General features: G+C 52.5%; 1 protein-coding gene across 1 annotated transcript in view; it reads right to left on the bottom strand.

Moving 5' to 3' along the window:
* Tnfrsf1b (TNF receptor superfamily member 1B) overlaps positions 1-17,309 on the bottom strand; it is a 31,410-nt gene extending 14,101 nt beyond the window's left edge. Inside the window, exons 1-2 of the mRNA XM_050153318.1 lie at positions 17,147-17,309; positions 273-375 (exon numbers count right to left, since the gene is read on the bottom strand). Of these exons, the coding sequence (XP_050009275.1) occupies positions 273-375; positions 17,147-17,224 (181 nt within the window). The 5' untranslated portion in view covers positions 17,225-17,309. The remainder of the gene's footprint in view (positions 1-272; positions 376-17,146) is intronic.
* Positions 17,310-18,076: the final 767 nt, after the last annotated feature.

The following is an 18,076-nucleotide window of genomic DNA, read 5'->3' as shown; positions in this document are numbered from 1 at the left end:
GGAGAAGTACCAGGCCATGATGTCAGTAAGGGGCAGGCTTCTGGGGCAAGGAGACAGGATCTAAAATGTAGGCACATGTATTATCCAAGAGGAGACATGGAGAAGCGTGCTGAGCAGAAGGGACACCATAATGTAAAAGCCCAGGGCGAGATGATTAACGTATGCCCCTAGAAGCAGCCCAGTGAGAACTGAAGGCCCTCTTCCCCATGCCTGGACAAGCACCCCGTCCACGGCACCACCGTCCAAACACCCAGCCTCTATCTGCCTCTCACCAGGCGGACACGCAGCGCAGCACAACTGGGCGTTCTTGTTGTAGTATTCCTTTGACTTCTGGCACAGGTCCCTAGATTCTGATGCGTAGGGTGTCAAGGTGATCTGGAAGAGAGCAAGAGAGGCGGTCGTCAGCACAGTGACTCTGGGCTCCAGGACGCCTGTCACCAGGCCTCACGGATGGGTTCTTGCTTTGGGGAGGAGGAAGGCTTGCGAGAGTAGAGCCCTGGCCTCTTGCCTTGCTGGCCTCCCTCTTCAGCAGGACACCCTGCCGTCTGCAGGTGGAGGGGCTGGGCCTTCCCTCTTGCCGGGCCAGTCCCAGGAGGGTTTGGAGATGGTGCAGTATCTGAAGACAGTGGCTTTGATCACAGTGACGAGGTTCTCCACTCAAAGCTGTTCTCCTTCTAGGATGCCTGTCTGTCTGTCCCTCTGTCTGTCCTTCTGGCTGAGGTCTAGCTCTTCCCAGACACTCCCCTGACTACATTGTAGGCTCTTCCTCCTCTGGACTCTCTCTACATAGGCGTGCCCCTTCCGACATTCATGTCACCGCTCTGACACGGCACCGTGTTGCCTTTTACTAACATCCGCGCATATGCACGCAGGTGTACATACACATGCTCACATGCTGGCAACTATGATGCAGAGGGAAGAGCCAGTGGCCTTGTCACCTCTAGACCCAACCTTCTGACACAGGCCATGGCAGAGCTGCCTCAGGAAGTTAATACAAGATGGAAACCAACCTGTGTGCTTCCTCACAAAGGTGCCGCAGTCCTGTGGGCTGGGACGGTCTGGGACCAGCGAGAGGTCCTGGCCCTCCTCAGAATCCCTCTGCCAGGCCAATGGCCTCAGCATTGACTGAAAAGCTTCCAGCTAAGAGGCAATACCTTGTCCTCAAACCAGGACCAACGCCCATACCTCTTGGCTGGCAACCATGTGGCCCTGTGGCCACATCCTGCCGCCCCACCCTCTTGCCTGAGAACCTTCTCCCATCACAAGAAGCCACACCTCAGGCTGTTTCCTGAAGAACTGAGCCTGAGATGGGTGTATCATTGCAATTCTCCAACAGCCAGCCAACATGGACTATGACCGCCGTATGGAAAGGAAATGGGATTATAAAGACGGCTTATCACCTGCCTATGGTCCCAGGGCCAGTGACAGAGATTTGAGCCCCGCTCCTGTCTGCTTCTCTTGCCCATGTTTTCAATGGCTGTGCCAAGTACCTCCATCAAGAAACCAGCAAAGTCAGGAATGACGGGGAGGAGGAGCTCAAGAGATGGCTCCATGGTTAAGAGCACTTGTGACTGTCAGAGAGGAACTGGATTCAGTTGCCAGCACCCACGTGGCTGCTCACAACTGCCTGCAGCTCCAGTTCCGGGGGATCCGACTCTACCTCTGAGTCCTGCTGGCTCCTGTATGTGTGTGGTGCACACACACACACACACACACACACACACACATTCAGGGACATTTATATTTTTTGCTATTTTTTTAAACAAATAATTATGAAAGGCGGACAGGTGGGGAAGAGAGGAAAGGAAAACAGCACCCACGTGGCACAGAACCAGCAGTGAGAAACGCAAGGCCCTCTCTCACATCCCCAAGGGGGCTGGGAAGCATGCAGCAGCAGCAGCAGCAGCTGTGACCACTGTGCCTGTCCCAGTACCCTGGACGCCTGCCTGAGCTCCAGCCTTCCTTCCAAAATATGGGATGGCAATCTGAGCCTTCAGGGACAAGCATGAGCTAGCCACTTCTGCAATCATGTGACCTCATGAGGAAACACAGGAGTGGATCTCCAAGTGCAAAGAGGGTGTGCACACACACACCCAGCATCCTTGAAGCTCCTGCTGACGTCACCTGAAAACGACCAGGGAATGGTTCTAGGTCAAAGTTGAGGGCTGGTTTATACTTTTTATTGTATCAACAGGCTTCCATCACACGATCAATAGGAGCTCAATGAACATTCATTGGACCAGTAACCGTGGCAAGTCCCCCTGCCTCCTCAGATAAAGGTGGAGTTAGAGGGGCAAGGTTTCACTTTCTTTTCTTTCCTTTTCCTTTTCCCCCAACTACTGAATTGTTTTATTTGCATGCATTACATTCTATTTCATTTTTCACTCATAGTGTATTCGGAAAATGTAACTTCACAACTGAACAATGCAATTGTTTAAATATCATCTCCATTAGAAATTGCTCTTATGAAAATGGACTTGGAGCTGCATAGATGGCTCAGTGATTAACAGTACTTGCTGCTTCTGTAGAGGACCCAGGCGCATACCCAATGCCAAGCGGCTCGCAACTATCTGTAACTCCAGCTACAGGGGTTCTGATGAATTCTTCTGGCCTCCACAGGTACTTGCACCCACACGTGCACATATATACACTCAAGCACACATACAAATTAATTAAAATAAGCTGTAGATCACAGGCAAGTGTCTCCACCTCTCTGGTCTTCAGTTCCTAACTGAACTCCATGGGAGCAAGAGAGATCCACAAAGTGTCCACCAACTAGCCCAGCAACGGCAGCAAGCAAGTCAGAGAAGGCTATAACACTGGGCTCGCCGGGTCTGGATAGACTGGTCAAATGCCCAGGATCAGAGGGCTGTGGCTCTGCCCTCCGCCTTTCCTCCCCATCCCCATCCCCAGCACTGTCTGGGGAACATCACCAAGCTGCCCTGTGGCCAGTGGCATGGTCTCAGCAGCAAGTGACACGTGTGCTGTCCCCTCAGTGTTCTTCCCTGTTCATCACCAAGCTAGAAGCCACCAGGGGCCATGACTCAAGGGACTGGGGTTCCCTGATGTGGACAGTCTTCGGCTCTTGTCTCATGAGACCTCTGGCCAAAGTCCACACATGCCTTCAGAGTGTGTCCCCTCTGCAGGCCACTGCCCAGAACCTGCCCTGGATGAACAACCCAATGCAGGCCCCTACCTTGCTTCCATGCTCACCCAGTATCCCTAGATGGGGCGGGGGCTCTGAGGCTGCAGCGTGAGCTATGCTACCCAGAGCCAGACAGAAAAGAGAGATCAGAAGATGTTACCCTGAGCAGGGGAGCAATTCCAATATCATTTTCTGAAGGAGAGATCCTCACCCTGGGCACCAGGGCCAAGAAGCCTGAATGGAAATGTACCTGCCGTTCTGGCCTGTCTTTGTCCCCCAACAGAGCCATCCTCTCCAGGGAGGTCATGGAGGTAGCTGGGTGGGAAAAGTCTCAGAATCAGCCATGCCGGATACCCAGTCTGAAAAAATCACTGCAACTCCTTCTGGACAGGGGCGCACACAGCCAAGTACATGCACACGTGTGCATGCACACTATCCTGGCACCTCCCCTTTCCATTTCACAACAAAAGGATCCACTGGGGCTGAGTACCACTATAAGGGTGTTCCACACTGCCCAGGGCCTCACTGCCTGTGTCCAAAGCAAAGTGGTGCTGGTTACCCCCTCTACGCCTATGGGGGAGTCTCTGGGCTAGGGAGTCATACTGCTCAGAAAGAGAAGAGGAAAGATAAGAAAGAACTCTCCCCAGGCATCGAGAGTCCTCTGCTGGACTCCATCCAGTCTGGTCATTCCATCCATGGACAAAGCAAGATAAACTAGGAGAAGGGAATGAGGAAGGACACAGAGTGAAACTTGGGGAACCCTGAACCCCAGAAATTACAGTGCCATAGCTCCTCATGCACCTACCATTCCACAGAATGCTGACATAGAAGGCCTGAGTGTCCCCCACAAAACTCCCAGGCTAGCCTTCCTGGAGAAACTGTCATTAACTAAGTACCTTCTCCCTTCACCCCACCCTCTCCACTTCCTCAAACAGCAGCCTCCCTCCCCACAAAGGGGCTGCGGGTGGCCTGGATCCTATGGGAACCCTATCCCTGCCAATCCTGGAGTTTATCCCCTCAAGTGTCCTGAGTGGTGGTAACCAGGGGAGCCCCTAATTCATCTGCAGCCTGAGCAGTTTCTAGTGGCCCAGAGAAAGGTTGATTGGCTAGGGGACAACTTCCTGCCAGACCCAGAGGGCCTGATGGGAAAGGGCCTTGCCTCAGCCAAATTGGACTGTGTTACTGACCCGCCCATGGCCTTCAGCTCCTGCCTTCCAGGGCCCTCCTAGTCCCCAGCTTCACTATGAATAAGATCTCTGGTGCTTTCTCCTGGGCCATGTGCGACCCCAGCCTCGCAGCTGGCATGGGACTCAGCCCTCCCTCAACAACAACCTTGAAGCCTGTTTATTCTTTTGGACAGAGAAAAGCAAAACAAAAAACCAAACCACAACCTCGTCAGGGCTAAACAATGAGGAACAGAAAGCCCCTATACAACACAGAACGAAAGGTCACGCCTGCATGGGGAGCTCCCTGGAGCCCCAAAACATAGCCCTGGGAGCTGGGCCTCAGGGCCACTACAGTGACCATGCAAACTGGGATGGGGTGGGGGAGGTGGGCAGACAAGTCCTGAGATTCATGGGGCTGGGGAGGACTCCAATCTTCTGCTTTGAATTGGAGAAATGCAGATCTACCCCCACCCGCTGTCCGTGGGGTATCTGACACCCAGGAATGAGGAAGTGAACCCAACTGCTCTCATGCTGTCAGCATGTTTACTTGAGCCAGTTGTTCAAAAGACAAAACCCCAAACAGGGGGTGGAGAGGTGGCCTGTATCTTTAATCCCAGAAGTCAAGAGGCAGAGGCAGGAAGATCTCCGTGAGTTCAAGGCTAGCCTGGTCTACATAGAAAGTTCCAGGACAGTCAGGGCTCCACAGAGAGACTCTGCCAAAAAGAAGGAGGAGGAGGAAGGAGGAGGAGGAGGCACCCCCCCAGGTCAGAACTAGGGTAAGAATTAAGCACCCACTAACAAATATGAACAGGTCTAGTGAGCCTGGTAGACAGAGACTTAAAAGAGGATAAATGGGTGGAGGTGGAGACAGAAATGGAAAAATGGATGAATTAAAAATAGAGGGAGAAAGAAATAGAGATGGAATGAAGAAAGGAAGGATAGATGGATAGATGGATGGATGGATAGAGGATGGATGGATGGATGGATGATGGGTGGGTGGATGGATGGATGGGTGGATGAGGGATAGATGGAAGATGGATGGATGGAAGGATGGACAGATGGGTGAAACGCGATGAATGGAAGAGCAGATATGGGTGGTGAACAGATGGATAGATAGAGAGATGGGCAGATGGAGAGATAAATGGATGATAGATGGCAAGACCCCGGGCATGAATCTACCACTGAGGCAGGAAGGAAACAAGATGGAGAAGGTGACATGAAGCTACCAGCTTGTGGTAAAGAGTATGTGTCCACCAACACACCCTTTGTATGAGCTGGAAGGGCTGGGAAGGCTTAGGACCTACTGTGGGAGGTGCCACTCTGGGCACGCTCACATGAACTTCTCCATTTTTCTCTCTGAACCAAACGTTGAGATCAGTGCAAGCCTTTGATGGCTTGAGTGAGAACTGCTCCCTATGTTCATATGTTGAGGCTTTGTTCCTAGTTGGTAGAACTGTTTTGGGGAGGATTTGGAGGTGTGGCCTTGTTGAAGGAAGTGTGACACGGGAGGGGGCTTCAAAAGTCCATGTCAGGCAGGGAGTCCCCCCCCCTCTCTCTACCCCTGCTTGTGAATCATATAGAAGCTCTCAACTACTGCTCTGGTGCCTGCCTGCCTGTCACACTCCCCTCCGTGACGGTCATGGACTCACCCTCTGAAATTGTAAGCCAGCCCCCGATTAAATGCCTTCGTTTATAAACTGTCTTAGTCATGGTCTCGTCCCAGCAATCGAAAAGTAACTAAGACATAGCCAGTTCACAGTGCAGAAACGGAGGGTGCAGGAGACTAGGCACTCATTATAGCTACATCCACCTCCATGACTGTGACGACTTTACATCATTGTGACCTGTGTGTGTCTGTGTGTCTGAGCGTGCATGTCTGTTTGTGTATGTGCAGGTGCACATGCATGTATGGGTAGACAGGGAGGGTGAACATGAATCTTCACCTCTCCATGTGTGTGCAGGTACACATGTGTGTGTGGGGTGTACATGTAGCTGTCCTATGTGTGCATATGGCAGTGCATACATAGGGGTATATGTGTGTGAGCCGTGTGTGCCAGAGGGCAACCCAGGTGGTCTCTTCTCAGCACACACTCCATCTTTATTTCAAGATAAGGTCTCCCTTTGGTCTGAGGGCTGGCCACTCAGTGAACCCAAGATCTGCGCATCTCCAGCACTGGGGTTCCAAGCATTTGCTACCCCTGGTCCTAGAGATCCACATGGGTTCTAGAGATCAAACTCAAGAGCTCCTGCTTGTGCAGCAGGTACATCACACCCCATGGTCTTGTCTTGCTTCACAGGGTAGAGAACAGTTCAATGATGCTTCCAGACAAAAGGGCCACCACATTCCAGGGTAAATGAGACAGCTGTTGGGGACAGGCAGAGACATCTGCCCTGGGACCCTCCCCCCCCCACAGCTGGAAGCTGTCTTCAAGTACTAAAGAGGCCACATCATTTGCATGGTAGGTGCTGGGGGGCAAGACCTCGGAGGTTTACAGGAGCCCCGCAGACTGTGAGGGTACAGTCACATCAAGCCAGGCTGTCACAGCGGTGCAAGGCCTAGGCAGCCAGGCCTGTCAACCATCATGGAAACAAAGAGCATTGGCGTCAGAAAGGACCAACCACATCACAGGTGGGTGGCCCAGGGGGTGACACATCCCTCCTCTGTGATAAGCTTCAGAAGTGAGCTGCAGCAGACAGGAAACCCACGCTGGGATCCGGCTCTTAGGGTGCTGCATGCCAAGGTCTCTGCCCCGGGTAGTACTGGGTTCGGTGATGGAGAATGCCCCGCCCTCTCCATTGTCTCCTCCTTGAGGCCCTTGGGCACAGCTTTCTCCTTCTCCGGCAGCTCGCCAGTCTCCTCGCTGTTGGTCCCCAGCAAACATCCCCCTGCGGGCAGACCGATGCCACCTTCCTACTTCCAAGACTGGCCCTCCTTAAAAGTATCCAGCAATGCTGCTGCCCTCAGGCTGGAACAAAACCTCTCCGGTATCTGTGGCCCTCGGCTCACCTGCCACCTGATACAGAAACAGAGCATCCGCTCCCACACTCCTCTTCGGCACCCTGACCCCTGCTGCTACCTCTGAGCACACGTTCTGCAGAGGAGACCCCTTGGCTTCTTCAGAGTCACCCCCACCGTCATCTCACTCTCATGGAAACCACTGAACCCTAGACGGGAGCCACAGATCCCTCCAGGGGGCTCCTGTGACAACCCAGGGCTATTTCTATATTTCCCAGGTTAGACCAGATTTAGGTGAATTCTTTCTTTCCCCTGTGTCAGCCCTGACACCCTACTGTGATCTCTCCTTGAGTCAGAGCCTGGTTAAACTCCCTTTCTCTTCTCCTCCCACCTTGGTTTTGACATCTACAAAATGAGAACAGTGCCGTGACCGCCGTACCAAGTGTTGTGATTCACTGAGCCAGTGCATGTGAAGAGCCGGGTGCTGCACACGGCTGGGACAGGTATCTTGTAGAAACAGCTCTAATCAACAAAAGCAGAAGACTTCATTTCCCATTTAGTGAGCTGAGTTTGGCTCACATGAGAACTGGACAAGAAATGGACAAGATGGCATCCCCAGAAACTGCAGGGTGGCATTCAGATCACGGCCTGTGGAGTGGGCCAACCAACCATCACATCTGGGTGGTAGCCAAAGCGTGACCCTGCATCCCGAAGGATGGAAGCCCGGCTCTGGCTGGGGAGAGCAGTAGGCCGGCCCAGGAGCAAGCCTAGCCCACTCACCCGCTGGCTGAGGATGGAAAGGCTCCATGCATCCGCATCCAAGGCATCAGACCCGCGCCTGGCTCTCAGCAGGCACTGTAGACACCAGCTTTAAATCCACCCCAGTCAGAGTGGACAGCCAGGGTGACTGTGGCATGGCCGTTCCTGTGGCTGACAGTGAAAGACCCAGAAAAGGCTAGGGTGCAGCTCAGTCGGGAGAGTTTGCCTAACACGCATGAGGCCTGTTAAAGAGCCAGGAATGCACATCTGTAATCCTGCAACTGGGGCCGGGAGTCAGGAGGCTCAGACAGAAGTTCATCCTCCCACACATAGTTATTTCAAGGCCAGCCAATTTCAGTGACCAAAACGGTCACCCAGCTCAGGCTGGGCAGTAATCTTCTATGCAAGATGGAGATAATACGGGGGCAGGGGGATGCCCTGATCCCCTGCCTCCTCTCTCTCAGCCCTCCCTCGCCCTCCCTGCTCTGCAGTTCCCTCCACCTCACCCGAGTCACCACTGCAGCCTCCCTGCCTCCAGCCTTTCCACCCTATCTGCCCTTCACACTTGTGACTGGAATGCCAGCTCATCTACTCTCTGCCCCAGGCCACCCCTCCCTCCAAACTGTCGGTGGCTCTCACTGCCTGTCTCCTGATGCGGGGAGCGTGTGGTAGTTGGCAGCGGGCGCTGGGGTAAGGAAGCTTGGCTTTGAGCTCAGACCACCTAATTAGCAGGTGTCTTGAAGGAATTATTTTTCTGTGGGGTTTATTCTTTAATTATTAATTTATTGTACACATGAAGCATGACTTCTTTCTTGCACAGTTGTTTGTATCTTTGTTTGTATATTTGTTACATGTTTAAAGAATGAGTTTATTTTTATTTCATGTGAATGAATGCTTTGCTTTGCCTACTTGCTTGTCTATGAAGCATGTGCGTGCCTGGTGCCTGCAGAGGTCAGAATGAGCCTCGGATCTCCTGGAACTGGAGTTAGAGATAGCTGACTGCCATGTGGGTGCCGAAAGTAGAACCCATGTCCTCTACAAGAGCAGCAAGAAGAGGAACACCGAATCACCTTCCCAGCCCGCTTTTTTAGTTATTTTGTTTTGGTTTTTCAAGATAGGGTTACTCTGCATAATAGCGTTGGCTATCCTGGAACTTGCTCTTTAGACCAGGCTGGCCTCAAACTCACAGAGATTCTCCTGCCTCTGCCTCCCAAGTGCTGGGATCAAAGGCGTGTGCCACCAACATCCCACATGTTGTTTTTAATTTTATGTGTATGAGAGTTTTTCCTGAATGTATGTGTGTGTCTGATGCCCCAGGAAATCAGTTCTCCTGCAGCTAGAATTACAGATGGTTGTGAGCCACTATGTGGTTGCTGGGAATCAAATCCTGGTCCTTGGAAAAGCAGCCAGTGCCCTCAACTGCTGAGCCATCTCCCCGGCCCCAGCCCCAACCTGTTCATTGTATTTTCAAACAAATAAAGGCCTTTCCCTCTGTAGAATGAACCTGACAACATATTTCCTGGGTCTGATATAAAGACATTAAAGAATATACAATAAGGTGTTTTGCAAAGTTATAGTTCTTTTTTGGGGGATTAGGGTGGGATTTCGAGACAGGGTTTCTCTGCAGCTTTGGTGCCTGTCCTGGAACTCACTCTGTAGACCAGGCTGGCCTCGAACTCACAGAGATCCGCCTGCCTCTGCCTTCTGCATGGTGCTGGGATTAAAAGTGTGCACCACCACTGCCTGGCTTTTTTTTTTTTTCTTAAGACAATACTGGGCTAGAACGCTCCTTTTTCCTGCTTCCACCTCCCAAGGGATTACATATGCAACCCACCACGCCCAGCCCAGCAATTGTTCAAACAAACTGCCCATAGACGCACAGCCTCAAGTGGCACAGCCTCAAGTGTCGCTGTTGACTCTAGCAAACTTCCTGCCCCACATGTCCCCGGTTACTCCAGCCTCCACCTGGTATCCACTCATCTCTTTCCAGTCTGCTACATTCTGGGACTCAAGGCTGGGAAAGCCCTCCCAGAGTCCTAGCATGAGGACAGAATGTGGGGAGAATCAAAAGGGTAACAAGAGAAGGTGGGAGTGTGACCACACGACCAAGACACGGGGAGGCAAGTGCACAGAGGCCTGATGGGCAAAGAGTGGAGATGGCTGGACTCCTGCAGGAGAGACCAGGAAGGAGCAGGACCCAGGCTCATGGCCAGAGACCCAGGGAGTCTGACAGGGAACAGCTGGAGACAGCCTCATTAGGAACCTTGGCTCTGTGAGTTGTAGACAGAAGCCAGGGCTATAGGTCCACCGGGGAGGCCACGCTCTGGGGCTAGCTAGAACACTGGCAGGGGTTCTGCTAACTGAGCCTACATGCCAGAGCCCTTCCATTAGTTCACTGTCCAGTCCAGAGCTACACTCCACCCTCTGCTCAAACTACTGAGCCCCACCCTCCCTGCCCCCTCCTAACAGCTGCGGGCCTGGATTCCAATGCTGGATTTGAGAGGTCTTGCTGACCTTAGTCAGGACTGGGGCAATGAAGATTCTGAACAGAGAAGAGAACTAGAGACCCAAGTCCTGCCCACAGTGGAAGCCACACCAGGCCTGGGCCCCAGACTCCAAACTCAGGATCCACAACTCTGCCCTGTCCTGAGAGGACAGAAAATGTCTTTGTGGATGTCCTGTCAAACCTACCTCCGTGTCACTTCCTACTCAGTTCTCAACCTCACCAACTCAGTTCCCTGAACCCCACCAGGTCATTATGGTCCTAAGGCTAAGGTCAGATGAAACCCACTCTGACTACCCTGTCAAACAGCACACCCAGTAGTGGGGGTTTCCCCATGTCTTGACAGAGGGGCTGGGTTAACCCAGGGCCACGGGTCCCAAAGAGAACACAGCATTGGTTCCCTAGGCCTCTCAAGAACCCAGCACCCGTGAGCAGGTCATTGGACGCTGTTTCGACAGTAGAGCGTACTCACTCGGGCTGCGTGCCCTCTTGCAGCCTCCCACACTGAACGTGCGGGCTGGGAGGAGGCCTTCTTAAATGAGGAACAGTATAGCATCCACGGACCTAACCCCCACAAAGAAGAAACGAAACCTGGTATGGGAGCGCTAACCTTTAATTCCTGCACTTGGAAAGCAGAGACCTGTGGAACTCTATGAGTTTGAGGCCAGCCTGGTTGGTCTTCAAAACAAGTTCCAGGCCAGCCGAAGCTACAAAGTGAGATTCTGTTTCAAAAAGCAAGAAGGAAACAGGGTGTGCGGGGAAGACCTTAGAGAGGTTGGGCAGTCTGCCTCATCTTACCCAAGCTGGCAAGAGTCAGACAGAGCTACAGGTGGGAGCACGCTGGGTACCTTTTCACCAGAGCCCTAGCACGGCTCACACTCGGGGTACAAGGAACTCTCTCCCCCTCAACCTCCCGCTGGTGACCTAAGAAGACTTCCTCTTCCCTGGCTCACAGCCAAGCAGCCCAAACCACACTGGTGTCACTGCCAGTTATGACATCACAGGGTATCCAGGTAGAAACAAGATGTGGGTCCCAGAGGGGTGGGTCCCGGAGCTGCAGAGCCCCTGTCCCACAGGAGGGGTGGGCCCCAAACCTAGAGCCCCTCACCTGCGTCCCAGGACAGGGAGACAGACTGTCAGGCCAGAATCGGCATCAAAGTGTGCCCTTCACGGGTGAAGAAGAGCTTCTTCGAGGAAACATCCTCCTCACTAGGGCTTCCTCGAACCTGCAGGCTCCCAGACATGCTGCTCACTGCTAGGAAACTCTGACTTCCTCAGCGCCTGGGGACACGTCTTCCCGCTGACGCAGAAAAGGCGTTAAGTTCACAACTCCCAGGCCTGTCTGGGACATCTACATCCCAGCTTTCAGAAAGCTGACTGACGGCAGTCATGAAGTCTTGATGTCAATGGGGCCTAAGACAAGGAAATAATTCCATCCCAAACAAAAGAGACTAAAGTGAGCAAGAAGGGCTGGAGAGATGGCTCGGCAGATAAACACTTGCCTACATATAAGGCTAAATAGACCAGAGTTAGGCTTCTCAGGGCCCACATGAATGTGGCAGCTAACTATAAACCCAGCACAGGGGAGGTAGCAACAGAGACCCCAGAACAAATCAGATATCTAGACTAACTCCATCAGTGAGCTCCAGGTTCAGCAAGAGACCCCATCTCAATTAAATAAAGTCGAGATGGATGGAGGAAGACAATTTGGACACCCGTACACACAGACATGCACCTTCACACACGTAAACACATGTGCAGACACAACAATCTACATATGTACATGCAAAAAATGAGGAAAAAATGAGAGGAACAGATATCATCCCGTTTCTCTGCTGAGTCACATAGCTACCATCTCCCATCCCAGTCTTACAAGACATTGAGACTGGTGCTGCTGGAAGGTCTAGGCTCAGAGAGGTTAACTACCCTGCCCAAGGACACACAGCAAGCCAGTAGATGGCTCTGCTAACACCCAGGCCATGCTCCTTCCTCAAGGCTGTGCTGTCTTAGAAGTCACTTGGGCATTGGGGACTGGGCAGCATCCATTCAGAAGAGGGCTTCCCCATCTTGGGTCATAAGTAAACAGAATCTCAGGAATATGCGCGTGCGCACACACATACACGCACGCATGCAAGCACACATGCAGATGGAAGAGAGTTTAGAGAAAGCCTGGGATCTACTGACATGTATTATATGCAGTCGTTCTCAACCTTCCTCATGCTACGACCCTTTAATACGGTCCCTCATGCTGTGGTGACCCCCAACCATAAACTATTTCATTGCTACTTCATAACCGTGATTTTCCTCCTGCTATGAATCATAAGGTAAATATCTGATATGCAGGATGGTCTCAGGCAACTCCCACAACGGGATCGTGACCCACAGATTGTGAACCACTGCACTATCGCTTCTCGGCCTTTTGGCTAAGATCAAATGTGGAGAACCACTGCACTAGGGCCTTCTGTACTCCTTCATCAAACATACTCCTCATCACCCACAAATGACATTTAGCACCTGCTGCTGAAGGGGTGGGGCAGAGACTTCCTGACCACATAGCTGCTACATGGGGTCCTAGACCCCAGGCTGGCAGGCAAGTGAACTGAGGGGCCCAACTAGGGGGCATGGGGCAGGAAGTAGAGCAGGAAAAAGTGACAGGAAGGAGGTTGGTCTTGGAGTGCTAGGCAGCAAAGCCATTGAGGCAGGAACTTGGGGCAACTGAATATCTGACACCTAAGCTTTGGGGTCCTATGGCTCCCAGAGAGGGAGTCTAAGCATACTGTGGCTCCCCGCTTAGCTATGAGCACTGCCTATAAACAAGTCGGGACAGGCTACTTGTGGTTCAAACAGCCACCGGTGGCTTTAAAGCCTAGGAAACACCTTAGTCCAGGCCGCCGGCAGGGGAGTGTTTCCACTGTACTGGGGGGCGGGGGCTCAGACCACACACCCACTGGACAGCGGAGTAAGGCTGTGAGCTCTGAGACACTTTGAAAGAGGAAGGTCGCCAGAACCTGGATCAACCCACTAACCTGTCACATTTAGCTGTAAAATGGGGTCAGGAGTCACTACAAAGGTCAGACAAATATCTTTGACATTTAGTCTAATGTTTTGGTTGCTTTTCATTTCTTTTTCTTTTTTCTTTCTTTCTTTCTTTCTTTCTTTCTTTCTTTCTTTTTTTTTTTTTTTTTACAGTTTCATGAAGTCCTGGGTTGTCTCAGACTCCACATGCACCCAAGGATGGCCTTGAACTGATGATTGTGCCTTGAGTTCCCAGCAAGTTGCCAGCAAGAGCAACAAGAAATGTAACATGTAACACATAAACCAGCCCTGGTGACAAACCTCCCCTTCCCTGACAAAGCCGCCCTGGCTCCTCCTCTAGTATTGGGTAGCAAGGACCATAAAGTGTCAAAGTGTCACCCAGCCCTGGGGATGTTAAAATGCTTCAAGGAGTCAATGGGCCATGCACCAGGACAATAGTCCAGGCCATTCTTCAACCCAAAAATGCCAGGCAAGTACCTGGCATGTAGCTCAGCTGGTAGAGTGGCACATAGCTGCAATCCCAGCCCTGGAGCTGTGGAAAGAAGGATCAGGAGTTCAAGGTCATCCTAACCAACTAAGGAACTAGGAAGGAAGGATGGATGGATGACGGAGAATCTTTGTGAGCCAATTACTTTAAGAAGTGGGACCAAATTAGGGTGTGGCTTTCTGGGTACCCAGAGGAAAAAAACGCCAGTGAGGCCCAGGTGCGGTCTCTCTCTATGGTTCCCACTCTACACAGCTGAGCTTGGACTTCTCGTTCCTGTTTTGTGAGTTTGCCCCTTATAATAAAGAAAAATATAATTGCTCTATCTTATAGCTAGCCTGGTTATTTCTCATCCCGAGATAATTCAACAGAAGGAAAGAAGGAAGAAAGAAGGAAGGCCAAGCAAATTCTCTCTCCATGAACAGGGAGGTAAACAAAAGACTTGACCAAGGTCACAAGGGCCATTCTGAACAAAACCTGCATCTCTAAAGTATGTAACCTTCTAGCAATGTGGCTCTTAGGATTCTGGAGGTGGCTTCCCAGAGCTAGGCAGTAGGTAGTGTGTGAAGCCGGTATCCATGAACACTGGGTGAATTGATGGATGGATGGCACTGTATCAGGGGGCCTGGCCACCAGCCCACTGCCATCTGAAGGTTCCAATCACCAGGCTACATCCTCAGTCACAATACAGATGCCCCAGAAGGATGCCAGCCAGTGAACAAAAGACAATGACATGAGAAAGGGAGGAAAGAGCCCTCAGGCTCAGCAGTGCTGCGGGTACCAAACTCCACTCCAGTGCCAGCCTGAGATGCTGCAGACCGTGGCCCAACCAGCAAACAGTGGCCCTCAACCCCGAGACTCCCAGGGGTAGGGATGCCCTATCCTTGCCCAGAATCAGTGCCCACCTATCCTGTCTTCACATGCATTTATTTGCCAACTAATGAATAGGTGAGTTGGGGAGGGGTCCCCATCAAAGAGGACAAGAGCCCCAAGGATAAAGTGAATCTGCTAGTCCCAGGACCTGCTCCAATGTACTCAGGACTACAGTCAAGCTACACACAATGTCTCTGAGTCCCACAGCAGGGTTAGGAGTGGGAATTGTGGGGCAATAACACTGGGAGTGAGGCCAACTTGCCTTCAAATCCCACTTCACCACCTCCCCGTTCTGCAGTCCTGGGAAATGCCACAGCTTGTCACACCTTTCAGTGGAACGGTGGAACCCACCTTGTAGCAACAGCTGGAAGGGAAGTTTCAGTGCCAATCGGTGACAAAGCACCCAACAGTGTCTGGCTCTTAGTGTCTCAAACCAAGAGCTACTAAGGAATTAATCACAAGAAGGAGGAGTACACGGTTCTTGGCACCAGGTCCCTCCCATCTTTAAGGCAGGTAAGACATACAGAGAATAAAGGGTAGCATGGAATCCATGTTCCAAAGAGCAGGTCATGTCTAAGTTGGGGGACACGGACAGACCTTTCTGGAGAATTGGTATTTACAAAAGGCTCGGAAGAGGCAAGGCTGTCGAGGGGACAAAACGTGTACAGGGCACATACATGCACACGGGCAGTCACATAGTCATCAGCTTCACAGGGCAACCATAGCATGTGAGCAGCCAGCACAGAAACCTTCCTCTGACCTGGGAGACCTGGAAGGTAAGGTCCAGCCCCCACTACTGGGAGCCACAGAGGCTTCCCGGACAGGCAGAGAGAAACATCTGGGTGTGAGCAAGGTCTCTCTGTCAGAGAAGGATTTGTGGGAGTGGGAATAGGCGAACCAGCTAAGAGTCCATGGCAATAGTCGCAGAAGATAGAAATCTAAGTTGACCTGGGACTGGTCACGTAGGGGAGTGTGAAAGAAGTCCCTCCAGTCACTCCAGCACTCCACCTGAGTCCCACAGGGCCTTGCGCTGCCCTTCCCTAATCCCAGGGACAGGCCCAAGCTCAGTACCCAAAGATCTGTCTGTCCTTCCTTGGAGTTCAGACAGAGCACAATCCCCAATCGGGCTGGTGACCACAGCCATGCACATTCAAACCCAGCTCTCAGAACTGGGACCATCCTGATCTGGAGTCCACCCCTGATACCTCTGAGGACCAGCATCCATTGCGGATGGGTCCATTCCTTTCACCCCCAAGAACAGCCAACGGTCTTGAGCCATTGAATCACTTCATGACACCGCAGAAGCCACCTCCCACTTTCCTCTCCTGCAGGTAAATACCCTCTATCCATCAGGGTGGACTCCATAGGCAGAAAGCTTGCCCAAGAGCCCAGCTGGGGAGCTAAGCAAAGACATATCCTGTGCTTCCAGCTTCCTCCATTTCTCCAGGTCTCGCTTCCCGTACCCCAAATCTGTGTTTCCTTTACCCTGTCTTACCCACCACGGAGACAGGAAGGGGGAAAAATTTAAGAGACTACTCTGTAGACTTGACCTCGTTCCTGTGTATGAGAATACTGGCTACTAGGGTCTTTCCTCTCTCCATTTTCCTGGGGCTCCTTGGGTAGCTGCCCTCGCCTCCACTGTCCCCAGCACACACAGAACATTCTGAAATGGCCCCTGAACAAACAGGCGGATCCTTGGAAGGGTTCTCTTAAGTGGCAGAGAAGTGACTCACTGCCCAACTGTCTATTAGGCGCCTACTTAGACTCCTGGCCCGGACGACAACTAGCAGCCCCAGTAATTCTAAGAAAGAGATTAACCATGGCCCAGAGAAGGAAGTCTTCAGAATAGGCAACGCGCTCGGACAGTGGGGCAGTGACCCCGGTAGGGTCCTTCCCGTCTCAAGCGTGCAGGACAGAAGGGACTTCGCAGCGGCACAGAAATGAACGGTACTCCCGAGCCTGGCTGGGTGTTACCCAAGCCCTGGCCGCGCTCGTGGAGAGAACCACAGCGCATTTCTGGAACCTAAGGCTACCGGGACCCGAATTCCACCCCAGGCTCCCAATGTGCCAGGCTTCTGGTCCCCGGTTGCTCCCCAGGGGCGCGTGGCGCGTGTCGGCTGGGGATGGGACAGCGCGAGCTGTCCCGGAATTGTGGTGTTGCCAGGATGGGCACTGCGTAATGCGCTGCTTCCCCCCCCCCCCCGTGACCCTGAGAGGCACCCACCTGGGCGGGCACAGTGTGTCCGACGGCCCACAGCTGCAGTTCGATGACCAGAGCGACCCAGAGGGTGGAGGGCGCCATAGGGGCGGCAGTGGCTCCCGCCCTTGAGGCTGGAGCTCTAGTGGCTCCTCTGCGTTCTAGCTGGTGACTGAAAGCGAAAGCCCCAGGCCGGGAGCTAGGGCAGACCTTGGGGGTGGAGAAGTAGAGGCGGGAAGGGGCGGGGCCACGGGTCTGAAGACACGCCCCCTCGCAGAGTCCTCTGCTGGCCCTGGGCACCTCCACCTGGACTCCCCTAGGGGCTCAGGGGCTCTTTTCCTCCAGCATCTCTTCCAGCCCCAGTGACTCAGTCTCTCTCCATCGACCCTTCCCCTTCGAGTCACCTTTCCAGTGACGAGCAAGACTGGCAATGGAGATAGATGCCCATTGGGCCTCCCCTCAGCTGACCTGCCTCCGGTTACTCGGGTCAAATCTCATCGACTCCCCACTCTCAGCCGTAGGACCCTGGGGAAAACAGTCCCAAAGTTGGCACCCCGCTCTGGGGAACCAAAGGATCTTAGATCATGCACTCACTTAGACCCTGGACCAGTGGTTCTCAACCCTAATGTTGCGACCCTTTAATACATTTCTTCATGTCGTGGTGACCCCCCCCAACCATAAATGATTTTCGTTGCTACTTCATAACTGTAATTTTGCTAGTGTTATGAATCATGATGTAAACATCTGACAGGCAGGATGTCTGATACGCGAACCGCAGGTTGAGAACCACTGCTCCAGAACCAGACTATGTGACTATTTGCATCTTTTCAGAGCTTATTAATATAAGCTATATGCTATGGCCCCGTAACATACGGCATATGCCTGCTTCCTCAGAGTGGGCCGTCACAATGTACAGCATTGCATAGGTATAGCTCTTTTTAAAACATTTCGTTTGTT

Source organism: Alexandromys fortis, unplaced genomic scaffold, assembly GCF_014885135.2.
Source record: "Alexandromys fortis isolate MF-2015 unplaced genomic scaffold, M_Fortis_MF-2015_v1.1 scaffold_88, whole genome shotgun sequence".
Taxonomy (NCBI): domain Eukaryota; kingdom Metazoa; phylum Chordata; class Mammalia; order Rodentia; family Cricetidae; genus Alexandromys; species Alexandromys fortis.
Note: the sequence above shows the minus strand (reverse complement) of the source record. Positions and strands in the feature narration are given on the sequence as shown.